Here is a 23,458-nt window from a genome sequence, read left to right as displayed (position 1 = left end):
CGAGCGCGACTCAAACAGTTCTTCCGGATCACCAATGAGCGAGCGGGAGGATCCGCCCGTCTCAGAGTTTGATTGGCTACTTGGGCCGCGAGGCGGGCCTAAAGCGCAGTCGACCTCGCTGATTGGCGGGAGACGGGCGCGGCGCCGGCCTGCAGGTGAGGACGGCGTCCGCGCTCGGTGGGGCTGGTCTGAGCCGGGAAGGGCGGGGAAAGCGGCGGGTAGCGATTGCTTCCCTCCCGTCTCAGGAAGCCGCCACCCCGCAGCTCTCCTTGATTTTTTCCCAGGTGACACGGGATAACCGAGCCCCCTCCGGCGTTAACTCTGCCTTTCCCGTCTGCCCGGCGGCCCCAGGATGGAAGGCCGGCGGTGTCTGTTGGATCTGGGCCTGCTGTGCCAGGCAGCGTTAGGGAGCGACGCCAGCGCCTCCCAGGACGACGAGGACCTCGGAGACCTCTCGCGGGAGGCCGCCGCGCTGCGGGCCAGGCTGTGCGCGGTGCTCAGGTAGGACGGCACCCTTTAAGGACAGCAAAATCCACAGGACTGGAGGACGCCTGGGGAAATCCTCCTGCTGCTCCCCAGTTCCGAGCAGTAACACGGCGCTGTGGATCCCACGATGAGCACAGGCGTGCACCTTGTCCACGTGTGTGTGGTACCAGCACACTGCCCCCGATGTTCACCTGTGTGATGATGGGGCCCTAACGTGGGCCCGCATAAACAGCATTCACATAAAGCATGAACAGCACAAATGGCTGATCCCCTTCCTGCTTGCCAATTGAAGTTTGCCAACAGATAAAGTGCACTTGTGTTTCTGGCCAGCATCCAATCTTCAGAACTGTGGTCTCTCCAGCACCTGGTTTTCCAACACTGTCCTTTGGGATTAGTCCAGCTTGAAATTCACTAGCAGATCACACCCTCTTAAATAAGAAGTAGAGTTTATAAAGAACAATATAGGACAAACTGCAGCAACCACCTGTTTACACACAATTGGCCACTTCCCTTTCCTAATGCCTCCCTGTTTGTCTGTGCTCAGTCCTCTCTGATCTACCTTGATCCTTCCCTTGCATTTGATCCTTCCTTAAATGTCTCACAATAGCTCTACCCAGTCCCACATTCAAACCCGTGATAGTTGTATGTTTGTGTTTAATTATGAGTTACATTCTCTTCTTAACAGTTAACAAGCTTTCCAGCTGAAGCTCTTGAAAGTTGAACTTGCAGACACGCTTTCATCTCTGTCTTAGGAGTTCTGGTGTTTGGTACTGTTATCTTCTGTTTGTTAGGGTTTGTGCATCTGTGTACCCAATTTATTGCCTCTCCCGATTTGGTATCTTATGTTGAATGTTCTTGAAGCTAAAACATTCTGTTTAACTTATGGCCTGCATAGCAACAACTTACTAGCATCATAATGCTGCATTAGAAATCTAGGTAGTCACAACTGCATTTTGTGTATGGAAAGCTGAAAACAAGCAAAGCTATGCTTATGAACTTAGGTAGCAAAGCAAAACTTGAAGACTGAGAACAGTGAGGCCTAGGCCTGTCTTCTGACTACCAGCTCAGCTTACAGTGTCTTTCTCTTAATCAACGGATCTCCCTTTTTTTATTTCTAATTTTTAATAATTTCCCTTATTTCCCCTTCATAATGTCTTTGTCTTAGTCATACATCTGGTAACAAAAGGCAGTCCCGTTCTTTGATTGACCTCACCTCGGACAGTACCTGTGATCAACAAAAACCTCACTTGTTTCCTAAACCCCGCTTGAGGCCAAAAAGTGCTTCATCTCCCTGGATTCCTTCCATCACTATCCCTCAGCCCTTCAAAATGACACTGCGAGAAGCTCGCAAAAAATCCCAGCTGATGAAGTCAAACATGTTTCTTGAACTAGACAAACTGAGAGACAAAAGGCAAAGCCAGGATGAAGCTGAATGTCAGAAACAGTTCCGGGCACAGCCTGTACCTGCTCACGTGTTTCTGCCCCTTTATCATGAAATAATGGAACAGAATGAGGTTCGCAGGCAAATAGCAACACAGAAAAGAAAGGAGCTGCTGCTTTCCACTCAGAGACCCTTCAGTTTCCTGGAAAAGGAGGAGAAAAAGAAAGAAGCTATCAGACAAAAGTTCCTAGCAGCAGCAACCCCCAATGAGAGCTCCAAACTGAAGAAAGTCAATAGAAAAGTTCCTAGATCAACTAATGACACACTTCTTGGAGATAAACTCAAAGGTAAAGTGCTCGGACTCTTCCTGCAAAAACCAAAAACCTCCCTGACTGTCCTTCGCCGTCTCAATGCTAGGAGGTAGAATCATGGCCTCCATTATATCACTTAGAGTATAAAACCATTACATCCTCTGGTATTGTCTAGTCTCCTCTATACTACCGATCATTACATTTCATCTAGAGACTCTTAGAATAGGGCATCCCAAATTTTATAGTCTTGTATTAGGGTCAGCAGGGGCAGTTCTACGCCATTCCCGAACACCAATAGATACACTGAGCTGTTCAAATTTCCACATATGCAAATATGCTTTTGCAGCATATTGTGATAGTTTAGGAATCCTTCTGTAAAGTGAATTCCTTTGGTTAGCCTAAAGGGACTTGCATGAAGTGTGGTACAAGTATGAAAGCAGATGTAGTGCTAAAAGTGTCTGAGGTTCAGGCAGTATCTTGGAATTGATATTTTCATTCCCACCCAAGTCATCTAAGTTGCACAGAACTATTTCCTAGGAGAAAAATATTCCCTGAGCCCAAATCGGGCAATTAGTCCAGTTCCAAGCAATAGTGCTGTAGTTCAGCATCTCCTGCCCTTCTCTAATGTTTTCTGATACCTTTCAGTCACACTTCTGAAACAAGTGAGGAAAGTGCTTGGACCATTTTAGTCAGAGAGACGGTTGAGGGAGTTTTCCTGATCCTCTTTTTTTCAGATGGCTTAAGCTCTCACAGTTGCAAGTTAAAAGGGAACAATACAGATTATAGGGGCTGAACCAGATAGAATGGCTTATATTGGAACGGATTTCAAAGATCCTGAGGGTTCCAAACCCCACCATGTGGCAGTTATCATTGCTTTTCTCTTTTTTTTTTTTTAAACTACTTGCCATCAATTCCTTCTTGAGTACAACACCAGTTCAGTTTTCATCAGAAAAACATATGTTATAGTGTATTAAATTAAGTAGATTAGAAATGTAAAAAGAGAGCAAAGGATAAACCATTTTCTGTTTCTGCCTGTTTCATGAGCAGGAAGGGGGAATGAGCATTTCATACCTCAATCAGTGCAAACATAAACACACTCAAAACATTTCTTATTTTGTCTACATTTTCATTAATATATAGCGTTGCACATAAAAGGACAGTTTTATGTTATACCCAAATCTTCCTTACTTAAAATCTTTGTCAGCATAGACAGACGCTGCTGCACATTAGATAGAAAGGCCATCATCCATTACAAGTACATCTGAAAAACCCGTTTGGATCCCACAGTCAGCTTTATGACACCATGTCCAATACAAAAAATAGAACCTTGTACTGGAACCCTAAGAACAGTAATAGGAAAAGGCCTGTTCAATATCTTACTGTGATGATGGAAAGAGATATGTAATAGTGCCTGAGAATGAGACACAACCATGGTTCTTTGTGCTCCTTTGATTTTTTTCAATTTGGAGGCAGAGAAGGGGTGGAAAGTGGGGAAAGAGAATACATTATACCTATTTGCACTTATATGAGTAGTTGCCATTCTAAAAAAAAAAAAAAGAAAAAAAATTACAGTGTACAGTGGCAATTTTGCAGCCTTTTACATCACTTGTATTCTTCTCATTGCTGTTTTTAATTCATTAGAAGCTGAACTCTACAGAGAAATACGCATTCAGATGAGAGCCAAGGATTTGCTTGAGAGCTCTGTAGCTCCAATAGATACTAGCAACTGTCGGAGGGATCCTCAGTCCCGAACTGCCACTAAAACTAAGCAGGAAAGACTTGGCTTCTTGCAGGACAGAAGCTTCAGCTTCAAGCCAAGGATTAATCCAACAGTACCAGATTTTGAGGAACTTTATTGGGCATTTCAGAGGGAAGCAGTAAGAAGACAAGAAATCAAAGAGGCAACTCGAATTAAGCCATTCAAATTACGAACCTCCAATCTCCGTGGCAGGCAGAGAGAAACTAATGAAAAGATAAAGGTGAGATGACTAGATATTTCTGTGGTACTGTTTTCCCTGATTTCCCTGATGGCAAGTTCTTAAATATATAGCATTTATTTGTAATAGGTTATGTGCTTTAGTGAGACCTATGACCTCGGTATTTATCTCAGGAGTACTGCACTATTCTAGGACAAATCAAAGAACAAAGAGATGAGCTATGGCAGCCAAGGGTCAGCTTCCCTTCCATACTCCTGAGCAAGTCTTCTTCCTGTTCATCTCTCAGCCTGTCCCCATGTAAATCCCTACTGTTGGAAGAAAGAAGAATGAGTGCATTGCCCACATACCTCCAACTGTTCTCATTACTAGACAGAGGAGCTTCTGTGCTGTGAACAATTACACTGAATAAAGTTCCATTTCTTTCAGGATTCCCAGCAACTTTCCAAGGTTTCTGTGCAAAAAAGTCATTCTTTGACTGCACTTTCCTCTCTCTCTTCCAATACCCTTCCAGTGCATATTACAGATGCAACAAGAAAAAGGGAATCTGCTATTAGGTAAGTAAAACTTTGTCTACAAGACCATACACCACCTAGTGACTGAAATGGAGAAAGTTATGTTCTCCCTCATCACATTGACAATTGTTATCCTAATTGTTTCTCTGTGGCTGGTCTTCTTCCCTCACTAATTCTTGTCTTGCCTCACAGTCAATTTGGGAGCTATACACAAATTTGTAGTCTTCTAAGGAGAACAGCAAAAAGTGAAATTGTCAACCACTGTGCCGTCTGGAATTCTTAAGTGAGCTGATTACTTACTTTCTTCTATACAGATACTCCCAAGAGAGCAAAAAGGAAGGAGATAAAGAAGGAATTTACTGGGTAGAGAAACAGAAAAAGAAATGTCAGGCAATTCGTAAGTCAGTGAACAGCCGAGCAAAAGCCCTGGATCCACATAAAAGTCTGGATGAAACACACAAGGAGAAGTTGAAACAGAACCGGTCAGTATCCTATTCTGCACAGAAATAACTGTTTGCTTTGGTAACTGGGAGTTATCAGGTAATTCTTTAGGAGGAGTTTAGTCTAAGAGTTTTCTTAGAGTTAACCTTTAGCTGCTATACCCATTCCAGATTCAGATGGATTTCTTCACAAGCACTACCTTTTGCACACATAATAGTTTTCTTTACATTAACATTGGTAGAGACTAATTTGTACAACTTCATTGTCTCCCTTGGTAAGTACACAAAACACGTAAGACAAGGTTTTGTAAAAATGTGAATGTCAATTCTCAGCTTACACTCTAAATAGAAAAGCTTGCTAATGGTGTGTAGCACGGTAGCAAAAGCAGTGTTTTGGCCATTATATGGAATCACATTTCAAATCTCAGAGCTATTTAAAGGACTAAATGGCTGCTGAGAATTCATTTTTCCCCTGTCAGCTACAGTCAGAACGGAACCTGTTTTGGACATGGAAATTTTTCATTTCAGGCAAAATATGAGAGAAAGAACAAAAGAATACAGAAAGGAGCTGGAAGAAATGCAGCTGCGAGTCAAGAACAGACCATACCTCTTTGAACAGGTTTCCAAGGTAACTGATCAAAGTTCCAAGTGTCTCTGGGTGACAGGATTTCATTTAGGACAGGCAATAAGAAATTTAGACTCAAGTTATTCACAGTTAGGTGATAATGCTTGTATAGTCTTTGGACTACACATGGGACAGCCACACAGGTGTTAGGAAAATTCCTTTCCATGACTTAAAGAACACTGGTACTTACTTCTTGATTGTAGAACTTTCCAATCCCTAGCATATATTGCAACCAAAATACATGGTCTGATCAAAATTCAGGCCTTTTCACACCAGAAATTATATGACTACCCATTCTGCACCTGAATACCATGGTCCGCAGTCTAGAAATTTTAATTTTTAAAAACATCCTCTCTGGTAAAATCACTTCTATCATCTGCAAGCTTGGCTGACTGTTCAGCACATATCACCATCACAAAGTGAAATCTCCAAATCTCAGATTACCATAGTTAAATACTTTACTTTCTATAAAATATATTTCCCAGGGTTTTCTCTTTCAGTTCTTTCTCCTTGCACAGCTGACAGATAACTGATTAGAGACATATTGAGAATATGTAGCTATATGCTGATTTAAGTTCTCTTAGTAGAAATATCCTCTTGGCTCAAACTTTCTGTTCAGGTGAATGATTAATGGAGACAGAGAACACATTTGTATGATAAATTTTGGTAACATTTCTGTTTGTCACATTGGTGAGAATTAATCAGTATTGATAACATTAACTCTTTGGAGACTATAATTTTATCCTACCATATAGAACACCTTAATCTTTATAAACTGCCCACCATTTCTGGAAACCCTCATTTCAGACTACATTAATTTGTGAAGTTTGTGCGGAGGCAATGAGAATATAAGACCCAGGATGCTTTGCTTTTAGCTTCTTGAATACAAGCTGATATGAAGCTATTTCACAAGTTCTTTTGAAATCCCTTGTGGTTAGTGCTTACAAATGGTAGGCCAATGTGTTTCCAGAATTTCTTACAACCCTTTTAGCACATATTCTCAATCTGAGTGTCAGTCAGGATTCAGACGTAAGCGTACCACTGTATGCTGTAGAAGTAGAACAGAAGAGGGAAGTAAAAAAAAAAAAACAAAAACAAAAAACAACACAAACAGATGCAGGAAAAGATGAGCTCCAACTTTGAGGAACGTTGAGAACATTCTCCCTGTATTCAATTTCAATTTTGTACTCTATGGTAGACAAAAATTCTGGACTGTTTTCTCATTAGCAGTGTCAGCTCCAAACCTTAAAACAACATAAGCTGGCTTATAGAGAAGCCCCTGTTCTACATGCTTACTGTTTAAGTTTCAATTTGATAGCATGATGCTCGTCAAGGAGCAGAGCGTCGCTACAGACACACCCTCCAGCAGGTTGGGCTAAGTGAAGAATTTGTAAGGAAAAAAGGGAAAGATGCTGCTGATTTGCTGGAAGAAGAATCTGACATTCACAGGTAATAATGCAATAGAGATTTTATGCCTTTGACTGGAAATATTTTCAGTTTTCATAAAGCAATTCTGGTTTGTACCATGTAATATAGGTAAAATTAAATCAACTCCACTCCTCTTTAATTAAGCATCATATTTAATCCATCTTAATTTTTATGACAGCTAGGTAGTCCATGTATTTCTTATTTGTGGAGTAAGCAGCAAGTAAGTACTGCAAAATATTTGCAGTATTAGATAATCACTATTTCTGCAGATTGCCCAAGCTTCAGAGTGAAAAGGAAGTTTGTACTATACAGGAAGGAGAACCTCAAGAAGAACAGAAAGGAAAAGAAATGGCAACATAAAATTTAGCAGAAGAAACCATCAATCATCTTTTGATTTTTAATGTATCCCCACATTAATCCTCAGGAACTTTTTGTTTCAGGCTGACAGTAATTGTTTTGGGGTAAGTGAGATGTGAAATCTTAATAAAGGAGAAAAAGACTAACTGTTGTTTAGGTCACATTTTGTCCGATTCTGCAAACACTACAGCCTCTTTTAGTTTTCTTGATTGTTTCTCATGTGAACCACTTCCCTTTCTTTAAAAACAAACAAACAAGTTTAAAAGGTTGAAGCACTATCTCTGGATAAAAGTAGATACGAAAGATTGAAGTTCATCCTCTAATGTCAGCTGCTTATGTCCATGTCAGAGAAGCACACAGAAAGGGGAGAGTTCTCTCAGTGTGCCAGACATTAGTTTGTAGATAGATGTAATAGCATTGACTTTAAGCAAAGTTTCTACACAAAATAGCATGACTTGACCTACCTTGGAAGAAGTTTCATGAGGAAATTCTATTCCGGCCTGTTAACAATTTGTTCACTCATTACCAGCTCTACTTCTTCCTCTCATTAGGAAAAAGCAATAGTCTTTCTATATTAAGAACTCTCACATAAATCCATTATTTGAAACTCAGTTTTAATTTCTTACCAACTCAGGTCATTTATTTGGTCTGAAAAAGAACCAAGATTATTAAGGTTGTAATTAAGAACTTTGGATTGCTACTGTCCTAATTCTACTATTACTGTGATATCAAAGACGGACTTCAGTGAAAGCAAGATTAGGTATTACCTGTCAATGTGTCATGCTGGGGCGCCTGGGGCATCTTAAATGGTATAGTTCACACATTAGTCATCTTCCTTTACTTGACAGTAATATAGCATCTCAAAAATATAAACCCTTACCACCTGTTTTCTGAGAGCTGTGATGTCAGAACACTTTGAGATTAGAAGGTTTTATAATGGCCATCAGTGTTCCTGCACTGTCCAATTTCTTCATCAATCTTTTCCACACATAAATGGAAGTTGTCTCTTCTTTTATCTTCTTTAGCTCAATCCATTTCTTCATAACAATTCCACCTCTTCATCAAATAAAAAATACAGTACCTGTAACAGCTAGCACGTTAGATAGATACATAAAGCTGAGTTTGTGGCATTGAAAATCATAACAAAGTATTAGAACTTAAAATTTAGGGCCCCAGGGTTTTGGGTTAATATGTAACACTTTCAAAGAAATCAGTTCATGCTGACAATAGCTGAATATGTTTCAGCAGTCTCTACTGAATTCACAGTATTCAGTACTTATTCTGAATCAGTAAAGTAAAGAATCAGTAAAGCTTATGCTTGTGGGGCTTTTCTTGTGTTTTTTTTTTTCCCCCCTCTTTTTTCAGTTGAGCATTCTAAACATTGCATCTGCTGAGTGCTGTCCCCTAGACTGAAATTCACCTTCTTGCTTCTGCAAGAACCTCCAAATTGTAATACCTTTACCAGCAGCAGCACTACATTTACATTAGCTGGGGAGCAATATAAATTCATTGTCTTCACACAGGAGCCATAACAAATGCAGAGTATCTTAGCAAAATTCTGCTTCCTTAATAATGCTAATTCTGAATCACAGAATCACAGAATGTGAAGAATGAATGAAGAAAATGACTTTATCTTAACAAAAATTCAAAATATCTACATAGTAGAGTAATTTATAGAGCTTAATATATCAAAGAAATTTTTAGAAAAGAAGCAACTGGAAAAGAACACAGCAGTTGTAATTAAATGATACCAAGTAGTACATTTATTTCAGATATTAAGTCAGCTCCTGATAGTGAGATGTATTAGAATATAGTCTCTGAAGGTAAAGGATGAAAGGCCTGTTGCTCAAGATACTGAATGTTTGTACATTCAGGACAGTGCCTAACACAATGAGATCCTGGTCCTTAACTGGAACTTCTAAGTGCTCCAATGTAACAAGTGCTTTAGGCTTTAGGAGAATGGACTGCATGAACAGTTTTGAAATGGTGTTCCACGACATGGGCTAAATGACATTTAAGCAGTAGACCACATTTTGAGCTCTGCAGAGAGAAACTTGGTCCAGTATGTCTTCTCCAGCTCCAGCGTTATCATTTGTTTGCCATCTACCCAACTTGCTCTGTGCACAGTTAAAGCAACGTTTACTCATCCCACTGCAACATGGTGAGTCTCTAGGAGGAGCAATCAATCCCACTTCAGTCACTACATATAAGAGGGCGGAAGAAAGAGCAGCCAGTCTCACCCTCCTCTACTCCGATAATAGACTCAGTATCTGGCAGATGTAGAGACTCCACACCAAGGCTGGGCTGAGAGTTCACAGAGATGAGATTCTTACTATGCACTGTAGATTCTTCCAGCAAACTACTGCCCATCAATGATTCTATTGTGAAAAAAGGGGTAAAACAAAATCATGTAATGGTACTACAACATATGACACATCCCTTCACCCCTCCAATTTGCACAGACTTCTTCATTAGTCACCTGCTTTATCAGTTACTACTCTGAGCACCTGGATCTCCAATGGATGGTAATTCCTATATTTATCTGTTTTGTTTTGAATGTTAGTATGTCAGAATCTCAGGCAGGTTTGCCTTTTTCCTGAAATAATTTACACAAGGCTTCTTACAGCAAAAATATGTAACAAATGGAGCAACTTTAATGTAAAAAAAAAAAAAAAAAAAAAAAAAGCATCGCAATTTTTAAAACAATAAAACAATCTGCCTCAACCACAATACAGAAATAACTTCCTCTTCTATCCTAGAAAAGGAGAGAGTGAGCAATTGACAAGATTCTTGACACCAAGAGGAACAGTCTTTTATTTTTTACTGTCTTGTGGTCTCTCCCCTTCTCTTTGGCCATCCACTACTTTCTTTGTGCACTTTTCCCCTCCTTACCTGGTTGTTCTTGCTCTCTGCTGCCACCTGTTCCAATTCGGGAATGGTGTTTCCTCATATGCACATTTCTGCTACCACTCTGGGAAAATGTCTTCCCACAAATTTGGCACTGATGGGGCTTCACTCCTGGGAGAAAAAGGGGGAAAAAGTACCCTATGAATTAAAAAATTGGGAATAAAGATCTCATTAAACAAACTGTCAAATACCACTGTTTTGAAATGGCTGTTGATACCCTTTGTGTTACATATCAGTGAAAAAAAATAGTGAGAAATACTGTTTCCTATAGAGCAGTAAGCTTCCAGAATATGAGTTTTAGACACCAGCGTTGCCAGTTGTTGGAAAACTCAGCTCTGAAGACTAAAATAACATCTGATTTATAGGAGGAGAGTTATTTGAAATCTTTTACTCAGTATCTCATAATCTAGCATACAAACTGACCAAAAGCAAGAAATCAGAGGTGAGCATCTGATCATACAATAACCAGGATCTGGTTAACATGACTGAGCAGATACTGAATGACAGTGTCACTGGAAAAAGATTTCCACAGAGAACAGACAAAGGAGTCTATCATTCCTCCCATCTACAACCAAGTATAATACCAATAAGAGAGAACTCAGTAGCTACAAACCAGGAAGACAGATGTTGTAAAAAGCATGGAGAACTAAGATAATCCCTCTTAAGGTAGATTGATCAAAACAGAAAGCAGAAGCTTTGAAATATGCACAAAATGTCCATCTAATGTTTTGTAGCATTAGATCACAAGTATGTGGTATTACAAAAAAAAAAAAAAAAGCCTCCACCCCTGGCAGAAATTCACTCATGAAAGATTGAATGGTCTTGATTAGTGTAAAGCTGTGCTAGATTCTCTTTTTAAAATAAGAAAATGGCAGCTATGAAAGAGATGCCTTCATGACATCTTAAAAACATTTTAAAAAATAGATTTTAAAAATGTAGTTCAAATTTAGAAGCATATCATTTGGAAAAAAAAAAAAAAATTAAACTGTGCAGGCCACAGGTACCACAAAGGAAACTGTCAAAAAAAGCACAATCAGAAATTCTGTAGAAAACAGAGCATTTTTCTTAAGGAAGTCAAATAAAAATCTGACAATAAAGTTCTTTTCTCAGTTAAATCACAGCATATCAGATGAAGCCTCTTACCTGAGTGGACAACTAAATGTTTTCGAAGGCTGGAGTACTCAGCAAAGGAGCGACCACATCCCTGTGCTTCACACAGAAAGGGTTTTTCCCCTGAAAGGGAAAAGTAAGGTTTTATAGTTTGGGATCACAACTTGATTTGATTGTCCAAATCACCAAGAACTGCCTAAAGATCTCTACCTCATTCTCCTTTATGGCCATACACGTAACCATGGTCAACAGAAATAACACAGGCTTCCTAAATCTCCTAAAGCATTCTCATTATCAGCTTTCAAGAGGAAACATTCAAATCCTTTTCTTAAATATTCTTGGATCATCATTAACTGATCAGACAAAAAAAAAAAAAAAAAAAAGCTCTGTTTCTAAAGAGATCTTCCAACTGCATAAATACCAAGAGAGTAATACAACAGTGTCTGGAATATGATATAGCATTTATACGCAGGTCTTAAGAACTATCTTTGTGATTCAGTAACTCCCAGGATCCTATTTCCTTTCTGCCTCTCAGTGCCAAAAATGCCATTAGCTCTATTTTCCTTCACATCAGATTCTATACTTTATTTCAGATCAGGCCGACCTTGGCAAAAACCTGACAGAGGTGTGTCAGTCATTTATATTTATTCACAAAAGAACAGTAATTCAAGGCACAATTTGTTCTCATAGACAGAAAGTTGCTATTTGTATACATCTCCAGAGCTATTGTTGCATTTGTCTACATGATGATAAACTGGGAGATGACAGTACTAGTGCACTATAATGTAATTAATCTGTTCTAAACTCCTTTTTAATGCCTTAAATAAAATCAAAGCTAACTGTCATCTGCAACATCCAATTAAAGATCTCAATATGCCATGCTTATCAGTACAATTTCAAGCCTTTTTCTACACTACTGTGTCAGAGTAACAACTTCACAGATTAAGTAATGCTTCAGTTATTTTGAAGATATTTTGAAGTTATTTTGTCTAACATGTATATAGATCTTTGAGAGCAAACTTATTTTTTTAGTTGTTTCTACTGCAATTTTGCCTTTAAAAGTCCTCTCTCTACAGTTCATTTCTCAGCTTCATATCTGCTGTAGCATTTAACAGATCAGTTGGTGTTACAGAACTGAAACAAGTAGCAGATTCCCAAACACTATTTGGAAATTTTCTCTTTATAACCATTTAACACTTGGAAAGAAAGAAATAAAAACTACCACTGACAAAAACAACAGCATAAAATTCTATCTATAAGAAACCTTAGATGTATTTGTACATCTGCATCAAGAGCTGATCAAACTCTTAATCACGTTATCAAAATGCATTTTAGAAAAACATATTTTACTCTTCCAGAAGTTACTACTCTGTTGGCTGCAGAACACTATTGTAGAAGATTGAGCATGTGTAACCTGGGCCTATTTACTTTGTTTATTCTTTGGCTAGGAACTTTAAACACACACACAAAAAAACCCCACCTAGACAAACTATGGTTACTGTTACTGCACATTCAAAATTTTATTTTTGGCATATATCACTTTTAACTACATCCCAACATCTGCTCCCATGTTTTCTAGTTAGACTGCAAATGCCTTTAAAATAGCAATTTTTTCCCATGAGCTTTTTACAAAGTACCTAGCATAAGGTAGTGTTTAAGGCAGAAAGCATGTACAGCTGCTAGCAGCCCACATAATTTGGAATTTCATTTTACAAGAGAGGCCATTGTGCTCTCCCAGTTTTCAAGTTTATTTTGAAATGTTAACCAGCTGTAATGCAACACTACCTTCTCAGCCAACAGGGAATCTCCAAACACAAAATTCTGGGAGGCTTGGATTGGGTCATTTGTGTCAGTGATGCATTAACCTCGAAGCTTAAAAAACAAACAAGCAAAGCTCCCGAAATATTCACTAACAACTTTGCTAACTTAGATTAAAACTGCTGATCATTTCAGAAGGAACTTCCACAGCTCTTCAAACACCTTTCTAGGATAAATGCTTGTAAAGCACTCTATACATTGTCAAGACTTCGGCTGGCAAAACTTCCAAAAATACTGACAAGGCAGAACTCTGCTCATGAAACAGCATAAACAAACCATATATAAAATACAGCACTGTGAAATAATGTTCTTCTTTTATTTAATATAAAAATTTGTGCATTAGTTAAGAGTACATAGAATCCAATATATGGCAACATCCCGAATCAGCATTACTACAAATAGAGCAGTTTGCATGCCAAAATGCTTTCTTCAACTAATGCCTTTTTCTATGAGATTTTGCTGATTTTTGATACTCATTCCACTGTACTCCTCACTTTCCTAGATCTCTCACACATAGTCATTCTACAAGCACATAAGGTAGGCAGATTCAGCCAAATGTCAGTATAGCTACTACTGTCTACCAGGACTCACACTGAAGAAACATCTAAACTATTGTGCTTTTCAGGAATTTAAAATAGCTTCTTTACGAAAATAATTACAGCAGAGGTGTTCACTTATTACTCATTTGAAAAGAAAATGGACATTAAAGAAGGCCAGAGATATACAAGCATAACATTTTCAAGAGTTTGATGATGGAGGAGGCAGTACTTTATTCCTCACTTAAGACCCCACTTCTTCAGACCACAAATAGATGAAGTCTAAAACACACCAGTGTGAATTCGTAGGTGGTTCTTCAGATTTCCAGCTGTTGTAAATTGTTTCCCACAACCCAGCTCTGTACAAACAAAGGGTTTTTCACCATTGTGAGTTCTCATGTGCACCTTCAGCCTCTGCAAGACATAAAAACTTTTTCCACAGCCTTCTGCTGGGCAGGTGAAGGAACGATCATTCCTGCAAAGCAATAAAATAGCTGTTTCATTACCATCTTCTTCAATGTTTTTTTTTTTTTTTTTCCCCCCCATCAACACTCAACTTTTTCCAGTTGTTGAAATAAAAATAAAAAATATCTTTATTGAAGACATGCTAAAATAGAAATATTCTAAATCAAACACTAATAAGAAACTTCAAAAATAACCTGTCTGGCCAAAATGTTTCAACATAACTGACCATCTGAAGCAAGCAAGCAGCAGGCCTACTATTTCTAACAGTAATACCAGGTTTCCACAGCTTGCTGACATCAAAAGGTAATGCATTCCCAACTACAGAGCATCTTTTTTTGAAAGTCATGACAACGTGTGGCTTTATTCTGCTCACCGATGTGTTTTCAGATGATATTTGAAGTGAGCTGGCCACACAAACGTCCGATCGCAGCCTTCAACTGTGCATTTCAACTTCCTTTCCACACGAGATAAGTGAGGAATGGGGCTTGAGTCTTTCGGTTGCCCATCTCCTGAGCAAAGATGAACATTTTCACCTGAAATAAAAAGCCCATCTTAAAAAGATGCAGATTACTAAAATGCATCAAAGCTAATAGATAAAACCAGCATAAAACATGATACAGGACTGTAAGGTAGATATGTGGCAGGCTTCTAATTGTTTACTATGTCCTACGTGCTGCTACCCAGCCCATAAGAAGGATCTGACACAGATTCACAATCCTCTCCAGGACCATAGACTACTGCCAGCAAACTATTTGTATCATACAACCTCCTACCAGATGAGGCTTATCACAAGAAGGATAGAAAATCAATGCACCAAAAACTGTAAAAACAGTCTCTATACCAATAATAACCATCCAATTTTAAGTAGCAGTCAGGATAACTACTTTTAAAAACACTCTAGCTAAAAAAGGGATACTGCATTTCTTTGCAATCATTAATTGAAAAAATTGTCACAAAAAAATGTCTAAATACAATCACGTACTCCTCAGATCATCTCAAAACCTAGAGCAGTTGGGAAGAAAAAAGGATAAGTTATGATATGCATTAAAAATACACCTGAAAGCAAAAATGAAGGTTAAAAGAAAAACAGCTGTAGTCAGATACTTTTTGCATGTACCAGAGAACACAGGGACTGCAACAGCACTGCTGGCTTCACTGAAGTTCATTCTCTGAGAAAAACTGAGGAGCCTATTTATATTACAGAAAAATCACGATTGTTGTCTGTAACTTTGTCACTGCTAATTTGAGGACACACAGAATAGCTTAAAAGCAAGAAAGAGTGAAAGAGAGGAATAAACAATATGAAAATAGGAGTCTTATATGGAACATTCAACTTCTGAGACAGAATCAGGAGATATCCTACCATTATTGCTTGCTTTGGCATTCTTAGCGAGCTGTGCTCGAGTTGCAGCAATCAAACTGTCATGGGCCAATTCTTGCACCCGCAGGAACCATGGAGTACTGCTGTCTGTGCTATCGTGAGAGAGAAAGTCATTCCCAGAATCTTCTGCTTCATCTTGAACAAACACCAAGTGCTCTGCTGGAGAGCCCAGCCCTAGAAAAGAAGGCAACTTCATCAAAGAGAAGGATAATGTAATAAATGGAAGAGGGAATTTTATTTTCCTTCCCAGAAGCTAGCATTCATTGTACGGGTGTAATTGCTGCACTGAAAAAGTCTTCACTGACCTCTGCACTGTAGGAAGCTGTTGATGATTAAATGTGCTGGAATATTCAACAACGTCCAGCAAATTCTGTGACCTTTCCCTTTCCTAAGCAGCAGGGACAGAGATGTACTGTGCATCCCCTGCATTCTGTTGTCTGAGACATACCAAGCTAGATGGCAAACAGAAGGAGAATTACCTGCTCTTGTTAGGTTGAGAAGAATAAATGAAGTGCTGTCACTGGGCTGCAGGTCTTGCAATAAACTGGAAGTCTCTGGAGATGACAGAAGTTCAGATGGTTTCTGTACATTCTGTACCCTTGTTTCCTCTCCATCAGGGCCCACATTTACCTGGAGGCTCCTCAACACAGCAGATGAAGAGACATCTTTGGAAGAATTAGCGTGACTTGGAGAAGTGAGATCTCTTTCATCATCTGGTGAAGTAAATAAAACAGAAAACAAAAAGTATAAAAATACCCATGAAGTTATTTTTCTAGGAAAAAAAGAAAAACAAACAAAAAACTTGAGAGAAACTGGGGAGAAAGGATATTTCTAACTAGTCAGACTTCACTGTTAAATGAGAAAAGTTTCAGTCATTCTTCTGAACTTGTTCCTCCATCACTGGAATGCCTTATCTGCAAGAGGCAGGGATGATGCACCACAGAGGAGTAGTTAAGACAGCTTTATAAGCAGCATGCTCACAAAGATCCACTGCATAGATTTTACCTGGTAACATGAGTCTGTTGCATTCTGAGGTCTCAGTAACAGGAAGGAGAGAAAGACAGGTGATGTCTTTTGGCTCTGATTCCACCAGCCCTTGAGCTAGTGGAATAGAAGTATTCTGAACAAACTGAACCAGCAGCTGGAAAAAAGAAATTGAAGATTAGATGGAGCATAAAACATTAATCCTACTTAATTGTAGGAATCCCCCCTGCAAGAGACAAAAAATATCATTTATTACCATCAAAGTGACTGTAAGCTCTTCAGCTTACATTAAAGACAAAGAACATATTTGTATTTGTCATTTGTAAAATATCTACAAAAGTCTCATTTCTTTAACAAATAATAAAAAATAAGTTCTGGATCACTGCAGAATATACTGAAGGTTAATCAGGCTATTCCATATTTTCTTTAATGTATCTTTTAGAACTTGATACTTTACTGTGCTATCACCTTCTAAGTAAATGTTCTCCATGATCAATCTTTGAAATTGTTGTTGTTTAAATATTATATAAAAAAACAACACTTGACAAGTTGGCTGTATAAATTTAAAAAAGCAAGAGACTGATTGCAAAACATCTAGCTAATGGCTATTTGAAGTTGACAGGTAGGGCTGGAACAAGGTTGAGATGAAAAGGGGGAGGTGTCCACAGTCTCATCTGTCCAAATCAGCTACCTCTAAAACCATCAAAGGTGAACAATTAAAGCTGTCATCCTTAGTGCAAAACCCACAGAGTAAGGGAATTCAGCAGAAGAAATAATGCAAGGTAAGGGGGACTGTTGTGTGAAAGGGACTTATTCTGGGACGCATGCCCAGACTTGACACGACATCTGGGAGATGACACAGAACACTATCCAAGAAAAAGGCCAAAGGCTGAAAGAGGAGGGGTTCAAGGTGGATTAGGGTAGAACAAACACAGGAATACGGAAAAAGATGGACACAAAAGAGGCCCCTTACATGTAAGTAGTCAAGTCATAAGTCGGTCAATTCATTTGCCCGGCCAAAACCCATGCTTAACCACCGTCACAGTCTGTCCTGTCTCCTTATTAAACTTTATGTATTCATGTGGAGTTACCTGTGCAGTGTGACGGCTCATCGGTATCGAAAGAAAGCAAGTAAAAAAAAAGGACGGCATGCTCCTCTCACTTAATCACAATCCACTTGAAACAACAACAAAACTCACAGTCACTCATTATTTAATCCTTATTCTACAAATTTATTTTGTGACTGTCTTAACATTTAAATTTCAGAACCACTGGCACCCAAATCCAAACAATTTCTGTAACAGATACCAGCCTTTTAAGCCTGTCCTACAACAGAACCAACAGAACCAAGTACCTTAAATCAAAGAAGCTACAAAGAATACAAGAGAGTACCTAATCGTTTGGGCTTTGATCCCTTTATGCATATATCCTCTCATGAAAATACTGGCAATACTGATGCTTCCTCAGTTTTACCTCTAAGAGAGACTTATGACAGAGTTGCGAGGCATTAATTGCCCTGAGTGGTCTCACCTGGAGACTCACTCACACCCACTGATCAGAGACCTATTTAAGCTCAGCCTGGGGCCTTCTTCTCATTCCAAGCTGTAGTTCTAGCTATTGTCAGTTCTGTTTCTGGCTTTGTCTCTTGGATGAACGTTGAACCTCTACTACAGCAGCGACTTCAGCCCCATCTGCTGCTGTTCCTAAGCAGGCCACCTGGATGGCCCCAGACATGGTTCACGCTGCCTTAGTTAAAATTATTGATGGATCCTGTTACCAGCATCTCCCTCTGCCTGCTGTGTTCAGGTGCTACAGCACAGAATGCTGGTCTTGCCCTGCCTGGGCTGGGTGCTCCCCAGCATGCTTACCTGAGCAGCAGCCACCTCTCATTGAGGAATGCAGAAGTAAGCACTGGCTTAAACCCACTTTAATACCAGTACGCCACTTGAACTAGGTCAAGAGCCCAACTGTCCTCTCACTGCAGGGCTAGACTAGACTCCCAGAGCAGCACGGACTGTTTTAATCGATAGTGTTTCTGCTCTAAGTTTAACTGGTGAACTGCTACAAAATCAAAAGGTCAAAATAATATTTCCTTGCCATCTTTCCCTCTCCACTGAAAGGGGGGTACACAGTAGGAGGCTGATCAGCTAGGAACTAAGGTACTTTCCTACCATGTAACATCCAGGGAATTAATTTACAAGAATCTCTCCTTGTAAGGTACTGAGGAGGAAAGATTCAACAGGCACGTCAACTTACAGACCAGAGCTGTAGTTTGCATGATTAACTGTGGTAAAGCTCCCCAGACAGCAGAAAGCACTCTGCAGTGGGGCAGTGTGGTAGAGGTGGCTGGAAATATTTGCAATTTTAACAATTCACTCTGAAGGCTTAGAACATGCAAAATTCAGATCTTATCGGTTCCCTGAGGAACGCAAGCAATACGGCTATGGGAGCAGGGAATGCAGATGAGAAGGTAAATGCCTTACAGCCTTAAACTCTCCAAGCAGCTCTGTGATATCTTATCGGGGAGGATCTGTCCCTGTTCAAGTATTAAGTGTTTGCTTTTTTAGAAAGATAAAAAACAGAACCAATGAAGCTTATGCAATCCATCTGTAGTGTCTTGATGAATATTAATATAGATGTTATTTGTGCATAAATAGTCAATTCTTAATGAATAACTTTCTCACGTGGTAAGAGTATATGAAACCATATCTGTGGCTATAAGATTTAGGGTGCCACGGCCCATTAGCAAATACAAAGTCATGACAGATTTTCAGAAGTAGAGGAACTAATATTTGTGAAAGATTATCTACCTACTTTTCTTTAAAGGACACTCACTAATTTAACACTCAGCTTTCACAGTCAGAATCAGAAAAAAGATGTGTAGAGGAGGGTAATACACAGTACAAACAAATTCCAATTTGTAATATAAAGCAGCCTTGATCAAGATTGAAGAATACGGTTTAAAAGACAGTATCTATGAAAAAAAATCTGCTCTACAACCACTGTAGCATTCATGTAAGCGGTCAGTTCTTACTGGAGAATGGCTTACTATGTCCTGCTTTTGCCGGAAAGAAAGTACAACCCTGCTATGGGAAAATAGGACTATTATGCAAACATGCCTAATTAACAAATAATTTAAGTAAGGAAAATGAGGCCCACTGACAGTTCACTTGAGTAGTAAGGGAGCAAGTATTCCAAGTATCCGGGCCCTTAAAATTTGTCAGAAATAACCTATGGCAATCCTCTCCCTCAAAGGACTGAGATCACAAAATCTCCTCTACCTTACCATTCCAGAACCTAGAGAAAATTCATAAGCAGTTTATGTAAAATCAAAAGAAAAGGAAAAAAAAAAAAACTCCTTGCAGCCCAAGCTGAGACTACTCACAGTTCTTGAGAACTTGCAGATACTCTTCCTGAGTTGTGTGACTGGAAAGGCTTTGTTAAGCTATAAATACCATACCACATTATCAAGCAAACTACAGAACCTGATATGGTGCCTTTGTTAGTCTTACCTAAATGGGCAGTGTATGGGAACTGCTAAATCACAGCCTGAACCTCTGATGGATCACCTGAGGCAAGCAATGAGTCAGCCATGGGAGCACAGATGAAGGCAATTCACCTGTGCTGCCGGAAGGGGTGGAGCCTGGCTCCACCTCTCCTAGACCCATTTAAGAGCTGACTACTGGTGGGAAAGGATCTCTTCTGGAGATCCTTCCTCTGGAGTTTTGCAGCAAGCCTAGAACACAGGTAAGCATTCTATCTATTCTCTTTTTGTCATTATAACCTGCTTAGCCAAGCTCCCTTGTTTATATCATAATTATAATATCTTTATATTCATTGATTATACAGGCATCACGGGAAAGATCAAAAGCATAGAATGCAACAGGGATGGGGAGATGTGTAAAACTTATAATGCAAAGTCTTGGGGGAAGATCAGTGGGGGAATGAAGCCAGGTGAATGGAGGAAGAACCATGGAGAAGAGAGAGAGATTAGAGTTCCTGGTCACAGGTTAACCCCTCAAATAAATACTATTCTTGAATACTTCTCCTGCAAGTAAGTGTTCTGCTTGTCAGCAGATGTGAATAGGGAGAAACTAGTCTGGAAAGACCCAAGCTCCTAGTGGAAACTGGCTAAAAAGCTGTGGGTCTGGTATAAGTACAAGAAGGACTTCAGGTCTAGTAGAGACTAAAGACATCTGTGAATCTATGTGTGTAAAATGACTATGAAAATAGCCATGTTCTGCTTACAAACTTTAAGCCTTATTACCCTGCAAGAAATAACGTGGCTTTCTGTATCATTCACACTGTTTCTGTTTATCTCTTAAAGATATCTTAGATGTACATGTATTAATCTGTGGTCAACTGCACATACACAGCACATACACACATCATTGCCTGGGGACGGAAGCAGCCTCATGCTGAGCAACCGGGAAGCCTTGAGTGCAATCATCTACTGTTCCTGTCAACTCCTTACTGGAAATGTGAGCACTTTTAAAACGCAACTGGCTCATGTAGAAGAAAAATAATAATAATTACTTGGCTTTAAGGAGTGAGTTAAGTCAATTTGGTTTGAGGAAAAGAAGTAGTCAGTGCAGCAATTTATTTTATTCTTTTAACAGAAAGAACATTATAATACTGAAAGAAAAAATGTAACCTGAGAACAGGCAAAAGTATTGGCTTAAACCTGAGAGGAAGGGAAAAAGCCTTAAGTATTCTTCCATCTTTTATCATACACAAAAACATGAAAGTATCACTAGTATCACAAAGGAAAAAAAAATATCTAAGCAGCAAACAGTAATCTCTGAACTTTTCCTAAGTGTTGTCTGCAAACTTCTTTGGGAACCGAACTCACCTCTGGTTTGGATTCTAACTCATCCGATAACATTGATTCAAGTGTTTGATTCCTGCAGCTGTCCTCAGCAAGGCACAGATATATACTTTTAATTCAGAGAGAACAACACTCGACTCATTCTTATATTTTCTGAAGTATAAAACAAAGCGATGGTCCTCCTGCACAAAGTTGTGTTGCGCAAATATTTGGTTTAACCTAAACAGTAAAAAAAAAAAAATGAACAAACAAGCATGAGCAAGAAAAAGTCAGCAGATATTGCATGTAACTGCAGAATGTACTTTGAAGTATATGAGAGAGCTTATAGAGGTTCCTGCATTTAAATTGTTCTTGAACCACCAAAATAATATCTTAACATCTGAAACTGATTTTCAGTGGCTATTTTCCAAGCTTTCATAGAATGGCCTGGGAAAATCATCTAGTTTCAACCCCCTGCCACGTGCAGGGTTGCCAACCACCAGACCAAGCTGCCCAAAACCCATCCAGCCTTCAGGGCTCCTAGGGATGGGGCATCCACGACCTCCTTGGGGAACCTGTTCCAGTGTTGTCACCCTCTGTGGAAAGAAAACTTCCTCCTAATATCTAACCTAAGCCTCACCTGTCTCAGTTTAAAACTATTCCTCCTTGTTCTATCACTATTCACCCTCTTAAACAGCCATTCCTCCTCCTGTTTATATGCTCCCTTCAAGTATTGGAAGGCTGCAATGAGGTCTCCCCAGAGCCTTCTCCAAGCTAAACAAGCCCAATTCTCTCAACCTTTCCTCATAGGAGAGGAGGACTCCAGCTTTCTGATCATTTTAGTGGCCCTCTGGACCCACTCTAAGAGTTTTCCTTGTAATGTGTAATTTTCACTGAGAATCTTAATTGTTTACCTGGAAATGTATGGAACTGATTGAAAACCACATACGTCAGCATGCAAGAGACAGAGGCTGAATCCCCTGTGGGGATTATCCAAATGTTTGATGACAAGCACTATGTGCACCCCATCACTAGGAAACCTCTGCTTGTTCTCTAACACGTCCAACTGGTGGTGGTGACAAATTTCTAATTGGACACAGATAGCTATAGGGATTTGTGAGGTAAGTTCTCTTCAGATGCTATTTCACACAGTCACACAATGTTCCTTCTTTGGACTACGAGATAAAGCAGGAATGTATCGTTCCTAACTACCAAAAAAGGGCTTTGATACTAATGAGGGGCGAACAAACCGAAGTTCCTGCCACGCCTCCCATTTATCACAATCACAGAACCACCTCGCAGAGAATCAAAAGCATTCCCGCGGCGCTCGGGGTACCTGTCGCACAGGGTCGGGACGGCAGCGATGGCGGCGGGAGCGGAGCGGAGCGCCCCGCCCCACAGCCCTACCGCTGCGCTCCTCCACCTCTCAGCCCGCCCCGGGATAGTGGGCCCGGGAGAGGGGCGGGCGCGGCCCTGGGCCTGCGCGGCGCCGTCCCCCTGCGGCCGCGGGCCGCGTGCCCTAACCCTCCCCTCCCGCCAGCTCGGGGGCAGCCCCAGCCCCGCGGCGGACAGCGAGTCCCGGCGGAGCGCCCGGCCCCCGGCAGCCTTACCGGCATCTCCGCCGCCCGGACGTGACGCGGCGCCGCCCGGAAATGCCGACGCTGAGGAGGGCGCCGCCCGCAGCTCTATGGTGAGCGCAGGGAGGAGCGCCGCATCCGAACCGCAGCGCCGCCTTCCCCGGGGCCTCCCGGCGGTACCGCCGGCTCGGGCTGAGCTTCCATCGCGTTCCGCCGGGCTCCGTCCCGGCACGGCGGCCCCGCGCGGCACTGTCTCCCCATGTCACTTCCGTAAGCGCAGAGCACCGAGCTGCGGGCGCAGTTACATTGAGACGCTCGGTGACCTCAGGAGCCCTTTGACTCAGCGAGGCGGACCGGTTGAGCAGGCATTAAAATAAGGAGATAGACGCGTGGGAG

At 40.4% G+C, this 23,458-nt stretch overlaps 2 protein-coding genes across 6 annotated transcripts; one reads left to right on the top strand and one right to left on the bottom strand.

Moving 5' to 3' along the window:
• The first annotated feature begins 70 nt into the window (after window positions 1-70).
• On the top strand, window positions 71-7,629 carry FAM161B (FAM161 centrosomal protein B). Its single transcript, XM_031593850.2, has 9 exons — window positions 71-155; window positions 285-501; window positions 1,652-2,214; window positions 3,820-4,157; window positions 4,542-4,669; window positions 4,942-5,109; window positions 5,596-5,695; window positions 7,011-7,141; window positions 7,390-7,629. Exons 2-9 carry the CDS (start codon window positions 353-355, stop codon window positions 7,478-7,480), a joined length of 1,668 nt encoding a protein of 555 aa, XP_031449710.2. The 5' UTR covers window positions 71-155; window positions 285-352; the 3' UTR covers window positions 7,481-7,629.
• A 649-nt stretch (window positions 7,630-8,278) lies between these two features.
• ZNF410 (zinc finger protein 410) lies at window positions 8,279-23,436 on the bottom strand. 5 transcript variants are annotated; one of them, XM_031593860.2, is made up of 10 exons: window positions 23,096-23,436; window positions 21,531-21,725; window positions 16,700-16,835; window positions 16,174-16,407; window positions 15,677-15,868; window positions 14,687-14,846; window positions 14,142-14,323; window positions 11,528-11,617; window positions 10,370-10,495; window positions 8,279-9,855 (listed from the first exon to the last, which is right to left on the bottom strand). In XM_031593860.2, exons 2-10 carry the CDS (start codon window positions 21,561-21,563, stop codon window positions 9,671-9,673), a joined length of 1,338 nt encoding a protein of 445 aa, XP_031449720.1. In that variant the 5' UTR covers window positions 21,564-21,725; window positions 23,096-23,436; the 3' UTR covers window positions 8,279-9,670. The 5 variants fall into 5 exon arrangements, with proteins under 5 accessions (XP_031449720.1, XP_089997491.1, XP_089997492.1 ...); XM_090141365.1 differs by lacking the exon at window positions 23,096-23,436 and adding an exon at window positions 22,822-22,992; XM_090141366.1 differs by lacking the exons at window positions 21,531-21,725; window positions 23,096-23,436 and adding an exon at window positions 20,191-20,334.
• Window positions 23,437-23,458: the final 22 nt, after the last annotated feature.

This window comes from Phasianus colchicus, chromosome 5 (assembly GCF_987193195.1).
Source record: "Phasianus colchicus chromosome 5, bPhaCol1.hap1.1, whole genome shotgun sequence".
NCBI classification, from domain to species: Eukaryota; Metazoa; Chordata; class Aves; order Galliformes; family Phasianidae; genus Phasianus; species Phasianus colchicus.
Note: the sequence above shows the minus strand (reverse complement) of the source record. Positions and strands in the feature narration are given on the sequence as shown.